Source organism: Oryza glaberrima, chromosome 8, assembly GCF_000147395.1.
Source record: "Oryza glaberrima chromosome 8, OglaRS2, whole genome shotgun sequence".
Taxonomy (NCBI): Eukaryota; Viridiplantae; Streptophyta; class Magnoliopsida; order Poales; family Poaceae; genus Oryza; species Oryza glaberrima.
In genome coordinates, this window is record NC_068333.1 from 2,358,790 (window position 1) to 2,366,004 (window position 7,215).

General features: G+C 42.1%; 1 protein-coding gene across 1 annotated transcript; it reads right to left on the bottom strand.

The window, feature by feature from the left end:
• Window positions 1-3,698: 3,698 nt before the first annotated feature.
• LOC127781589 (transcription factor MYB61-like) lies at window positions 3,699-6,606 on the bottom strand. The gene is made up of 3 exons (XM_052308569.1): window positions 6,275-6,606; window positions 5,982-6,111; window positions 3,699-5,056 (listed from the first exon to the last, which is right to left on the bottom strand). Exons 1-3 carry the CDS (start codon window positions 6,405-6,407, stop codon window positions 4,234-4,236), a joined length of 1,086 nt encoding a protein of 361 aa, XP_052164529.1. The 5' UTR covers window positions 6,408-6,606; the 3' UTR covers window positions 3,699-4,233.
• Between the last annotated feature and the right edge of the window lie 609 nt (window positions 6,607-7,215).

The window sequence follows — 7,215 nt, forward strand, 5'->3', positions numbered from 1 at the left end:
CATATATATACATTGAGGAATTATATTGTTAATTCCCCTCTCATTTGAGTGCATTAAATTCCACCATATTCCACTTCCAAAAATATTGCACTCAAATTAGAAAATATCTCTTTTGGAAATTAGATCCAAATATAATTTCCTTTCAACCTTCCCTATTCAAATTATCTCCAAATATATTTTCCTTTCAAAATCTTCTATTCAAATTCCTTCCAAATACAAATTCTCCTCTAAATTAAATTATTCAGCCCCAGGAAAAATTAGGCTTTCTTCCTTCTTTGTTTGGGCCGAATTCTCCTTTTCCTTTCCTTAGTACAAGTCGGCCCAATTAGCCCAGCCGGCCCCACCGCACAGAAGCAGCCGCTCCATCCTTCTCTGTGGATGCCGCCGCCGTGCGCCATGCGGTGCGCCGTCGCCCACAATCCTACCGCCACCGCCGCTAGCTTGCCGTCGACGCTAAGAAATCTTTGCCGACGTCATCCGCCACCTCATACCGTCGACATCAGTCCCTGGAACGAATCACCGTTGTCCACCAATCCAGAGACGAAGCGGCGCCGTCTTTTCTTCCTTCACGACAGCGTCGCCGTGGCCGAGTCGACGACCGCCTCTACAACCGCCTTCGGAAACTGCCTCTCCGCGACCTATAAATAGCCAGCAACCCCTCCCCTTTTCTCCACACAAGCCGAGCTCCTCGAGCTCTCTCTCTCTTAGCCATGTCCGACCATTGCCGCCCCCACCCGATCTCCCTTTCCGTAGCTCCACAACCCAAACCCTCGCGCCATCGGCCTTCCCTCGGCGAGGTGAATCCATTTTTCCCCTTTCCCCTCTCCTTTAGCCACCGCCACCACCCATCACCGCCACCCACCATTGCCGGCCGAAGAGAGCTCTTGTTGTCGCTGTTCCAGCATCCTCCCTCTCCCTCTCTGCCAGCTACTGCCTTCCCTGGATACGCGGTACTCGGGAACATCACCCGACACCGGCGTCGCCGTCTTCCATCTATCGAAGAGCCGGCGCCCCTCCTCCCTCTCTCCCCTCTGTTACCCGGTTGGAAGGAGGAGAAAGAAAGAAACGGGAGGAAGAAGAAGGAAAAGAAAAAGAAAAAGAAAGGCTGACAGTAGAGTCTATTTTATTTTGGATGGCAACCTGCGGTATCTCAAGGATTGGATAATCAGGTTGCCTATCTCGGATTTATTTGCGTTGGAGCAAGGCAAGTTATTATTCCTCCCCTTGAGCATAATTACCCTATATTCTATATTTCTATTCTATGCATTAGCCATTCATGATTTTGAATGCATAACCTGAACATATAGCAAACCAGATATGCTAGCTTTTGCTTAGCCCTGCCTAGTTAGAATGCATAAAAATATAATGAACTTAGATTGGGACAGTACGTAAGATTTGGTTGATTTCCGGGTGGCTAGTACTGTCCCGGTCGATATAATTGCCACCAAATACTTATGTCAAACGAACGAGTACGACAGCAGCTTCTAGAATGAGGACAGACCTAGATATTATGTTAATTAACAATGTGGTATCTCTGTACAGTGGCTCCTTTTGTAAGTCCTCGCGCAAGAGGCAATCTTATGCCGAGCAGGGCATCTTATGATATTTACCAAGGTGCAGGTAAATATACTGATTTTCGCTCATGAGCTGTGTGTGTGATTTTATGGAAACCTGGTTGAGATGACGTGGGGTCTCTCATCCAGTTCTCTCTAAAAACCCCGGGAACGCCAGAACTCCTCTCGCTGCTGATAACGTTACGTTCAGAGCGCATGGGGACTAGAGTTCATGGAACAGGTGCCACTATTGTTAATAACCTAATACTGGACCATGACTAAGCTAATGAATATTGGCAAGTCGTGGAATGCGGGTAAAGCGTACATCTACTGCAGTAGAATATTCATGAAACTATTCGAATAGCCGTGCTCACGGAATTGAGTATCGAGACTCATATGGTATTTGGTTAGAAACTTAATTCTAGATTTTATTAAATACTGTTGCATCAAACACATTGCAGGATTTCTCCTTCTATATTCTCTGCTTTCTGCAAGTAATCATAGCCCTACTCAAATACTACTAATTCATACATTCATATTGAATATAATAGCTTGCTGAGTACGTTGTACTCACCCTTGCTTCAACCCCCACCTTTTTCAGAGTCCATTTGGAGTTCTTATCGAAGCCGGGAGTTCAATCACATAAGTTAGTTCCCTTTAAACCTAGTCTTGAAGTCTAGTATTATTATATGGTTTAATTCTATAGCAAAACGGCAGAGTTGAGTCATCATATAGCTTCTGTTGTATTAGTTAGCCACAAGTTTGTAAATACCCATATATTTTTGTAATAACATCTCCTCTGGAGTCTTGATCAAACGTATGCAATGAAGATCCAGATTGTTGAACCTGTATCAATCTACTGATGCAGGGCTTGATACAGTCTAAACATGTCGGTTACCGAATCATTAGTTTTGGGACCTGACAATTAATTGGTCTGATCAAAACATATGTGATATCCAAATTAAGTGCCTCATGCAAAATTGCACTAAGATTTTTTGCAATTCAACTTGTTAATTTACTAGGAGTGTGCACATCTTCGACAAACATGGTTGGAGGTTTAGCAATAGGATAACTTATTAATGTTGTTAACTCTGTCTTTATGTTGATGATCTTTTAATTTTCTTGCCATCCTATGTTGATGATCTTTTAATTTTCTTGCCATCCTATGGATTGTGAATGTAGTTTTTAACTGTGAACATTGTAATAAATTAGCTATAGCTTTTTAAAGCAAATAAAAGGCTGGGATGTTTTAAATTCCATTACCTAAATAAAAAATGAGTGTGCATATGTAATATATGGTCAAAGCAAAAAAAAGTTTAATGTTGTTCCTGTGTGGGAAGTTTATGAAAAACATATATATAAAATTAAGCATGGGGGATTTTTGAAAATATATGAAATTTCAGGTGCACAACAATCGATTTTGTTGATTAATTATCACCATAATCGAGAGGTTATTGGTGAAAACCAATGAATTTTCAACAATATTTACCAAAAGTTCAAACTATAGGTTGATTTTTTTAACTAGGTCAAATTATAGAGTGGTTTCTAAATATGATGAAGCTCAAGATGATAGGTTAATTTATCATAATAACCAAGTGATTTGTCTCTATTGTAAAACCTCTTACAAGTTACAATCTAGGAAATATTAAGTGTTATACTATAATTGTTTTTGAGTTGTTGCCTTTTTTTAACTTAGCTTTTTTTTGTTATTGTTTAAGATTTAATTTGGTTTAAAACCTTCCAACATTTGACTCTCTATGAATCATGCACACACATTTTCTCATATGCATATGTGTGCACATAAACACACACTTCTCATATATATGTTCCTTTCAGTATAATTTCTACGTGCCTTACGCATCTAGTTAAGACTTTTACGTGCATGAAATGGATGACGTAATTAGCTACCATCACAAGTGAGAAAGGAGCTTAATTCCCCAAGTGTATCATATTAAAATTAAATGCGCCCATATATGCATGATGACAGCATCCCACATTGACGTCTATATACACATGCGCACACAGGCGCATCGTGTTCTTATGAAATAAAACAACGGCATATTTTTTTAGATAGCGATGATTATATAAACAAAGAATTGAAGTAGTTGCTAACTACAGAGATTGTCCATTATTCACGCATGCATGTATCCAACTATACAAACAAACACAATACACAATACAAACAAACAAATAGAAGAATCCAAAAGAGCAAAGAGAGGGGAAGACAATTCTGGCCTTTTTTCTCATTTTGTTGTCATCCTCCTGTGTTTATTATAAATTCACTTAGATACATCAATCAAATTACACACTCCAAAGTGCCATGCCATGCACTCATACAAGGTGGTCTCTTTACAAAAAACCCAATTGACACACACTCTTCAGTCTTCACACTCCAATCCAAAAAAAAAAAGTAAAAAAACCAAAATAAAAGCTCTTGGAGAGAGATAAAAAAAAATCCAAAACACAATAAATTACGCGTGCCTTTAATTTGCAAAACCTCATTATTTCATGTATAGACAGATCAGATGGGGTAGTAGTGAGAGCTAGATTGATCAAAGGGAGATCAAGATCAGATCAGAGATGGGATCAGATGTTGTGAGATGCAAAATATGCACATGCAAGTTTTTTTTTCCCAAAAAGAAAAAAAATTGGGGGATAGACATAGGTTATTATTACCAACTTAATCATGGTCATTTGGTCCCATAAAAAGGAGGGAATGAGCACCACTTTGCATGGCCTCCAAGTTGGATGATGTCAGTACTTCTTGATCCCACATCAGCAGATGCTGTGCTTCTTCTTCATCCCACTGATGATTTTCATGCTCATGCTCATGCTCATGGTGATGCTGATGATGATGATGTCCTAGCTGCCTCTGCTCCTCCTCCTCCAGCTCAATCTCCAGCTGCTGATGCTTCTGATGATGCTGGTAGTAGCCATTGGTGGCGGCCATGGCGGCGGCTGTTTGGCCATCTTCTAAGCTGCAATCCATGGCCGCTCCCATGGCTGCCATGCCGTCGACCAGCGGGGGCAGGTAGCTCGGCGTGTCGGCGGACATCGCCGCCGTGAAGCTGGCGATGAACGGGTGGTGGTGGTGGTGGAGGTGGGTTGGGATCAGTGATGACGGCGGCGGCGGGCTGACGGCGCCGCCGGCGCCGGTGGTGGTGGCGTCGAACATGAAGAGCGGGCAGTGGTGCGGCAGCCCGGGCACCGCCGGCGGCGAGTCGTCGCCGCCGGCGAGCTTCGGCGGCAGGGATGATATCAGGTTCTGGTTGATGATGGCGTCGAGCTGCAGGTGGTGATCAGCGCCGCCGAACGCCGGCGGCGGCAGGTGGTGGTGGTCCGACGTCGCCGTGCTGCACGGCGGCGGGTTGTTCGGGCTCGTCGTGGTCGCCGCGGCGGCGGCCGCCGCCGGCTTGCGAATCTTCTTCTTGATCCATGAATTCCAGTAGTTCTTGATCTCGTTGTCGGTCCGGCCAGGCAGGTGGCTGGCAATGTGGGCCCACCTGTCAGAGAGACAACAACATTAATTATAATTAGTTAATTATTCTCTCAATGGTTTATATACTGATACTACACACCATCATATCTTGGTCAAAATAATCATGCGACTAATGATCAATCAAGTTGGTACTATAGATATATATACTATGTATATATATTGAATTCAAGAATATAATATAGTTGTCTGATGCTGTATGTACACTTAATTTGGAACCCTTTGTTTAGAAGTAATGCTACTCTCATGTACGGCTTGATTTGTTATAATCGTCGTGTTCAAGCTAAACAAGTAGAAAACGACGGCTAATACGATTTGTCATGCTTGACGTCAACATGATGACTTGCTCCTTTCAACTTAATTTTAACGGAGAAAAATCGAAAAATCTTGGGAAAATTAGCATAATCAAGCTCTGAGGGCCATATATAAGTACCATACTAGGACACTTCAGAATCACCTTTAATTATCTTTTGAGGAAATTTCGTATCACTTTTGTCATGTGATGTGTCACTGACGGGATTATCGATTGTTAAATCGATATTACAGTGAACTGAAAATGAAGCAAAAGGAGGAAAAAAATTCAGAAGAATAGGAGCATCGACAGCAATTGTTGATGACAGGGCAGCAATGGAGATAGTCGTCATTGCCGAAGAACAGTAACACATCATTCAAACAGATTTTTCTAGATAATATCAGTCAATTAGCTGAGCCTAGGATGTAATGCAATCATCAAATTGCAAGAAAAACAGCAAAATTTGATCAAATGCCATGCATATCTCTACTTTGGGGGAATTGGGGAATCTTCGAAATTAATCAAGAATTTAGAGAAGAATAATTATAGCTCGATTAGGTAGTACTTGGTAGGTACTAATAATAAGGCCACCATGAACTAACTGATCATCGTGTTGCTGCTGCTGCATGCAAGAACCTACCTGTTGCCAACAATGGCGTGCAGGCTGATGATGAGCTTCTCCTCCTCCGCCGTGAACCGCCCTCGCCGGATGTCCGGTCTCAGGTAGTTGATCCACCGGAGCCGGCAGCTCTTCCCACATCGCTGCAAACCTTCACAAACCACCACATTGCACACAATTCAGCAATTGACAGATCAATTCCTCAAGAAAATGTTCATCAATCAAGCAATGATAGTTCATCCATCTCATTGAATGTTCATCAATCAATCAAGATATTGGGGGATTAATCGATCGATCGACGATATGCGGCGTACCGGCTTTCTCCGGGACCTCGCTCCAGCAGCCATAGCCATGGGTGGTGATGTATCTGATGAGCTTCTCATCTTCCTCAGGAGACCAGAGGCCCCTCTTCACCTTCTGCTGGTTGCAGCAAGAGTGATGCCCCATGCATGCACTCTAGATATCACTGGAATCCAAGATATGAACAGCTGGTGTAACAACAATATAGCTGCAAGCTCTGCAACTTGCAAAACCTATATGCAGCAATTAACTATCTTGAATATATTCTTGATCTAGCTGCTAGCAACATGACATTGTTGTCATGGAGGAGCAAAGGGTTTGGTTGGTGTTTAGCCCTTTTAATATGCATGAGCTACCTTCTCTTAGCTATAGCCTCTTGGGGGGTGTCCCTTCCTCTCTTCTACCTCCAGCTTCTGTCTCCTTCACTCCTCCTCCTCCTCAAGATTAATTAATTAATTAATTAATTGTCGGCTATGTATAATTACAATTTTATTTAATTAATTTGCTTCTTGAGGGTCCCTCTCCCAAGCAAAACTAGCATGCAAAGGCATGAGCATTACACTTCCATTGCATTTTTCCCTGGTGAGGGGCCTACTCCCTGTTCCACTTTAATTGGTGCTTTCTATCTAACACTACAGCGACATGGCATCAAACACAGAGAATTAATAAATGGTTGCTTCACTATTAGTATTTCTAACTTTGGCTAGCTATTATATACATAATCTTGAGCATAGGCACACATGACATGGTAATTAATTAAATTAATGTCTTGATCAATGTAGAACCGTTAGTGGCAGACGCAGGGAATTTTCCATAGCCTAGACAGTGGAAACTCACTACACAAACCACAATTCTCTTAACTCGTTGATACCCCGCACATTATTACAATGTTAGTAGGTAAGAATTAAAAGGAATCGTACTAGGCTCATATATATATCTTGACGATAGGGCCTCA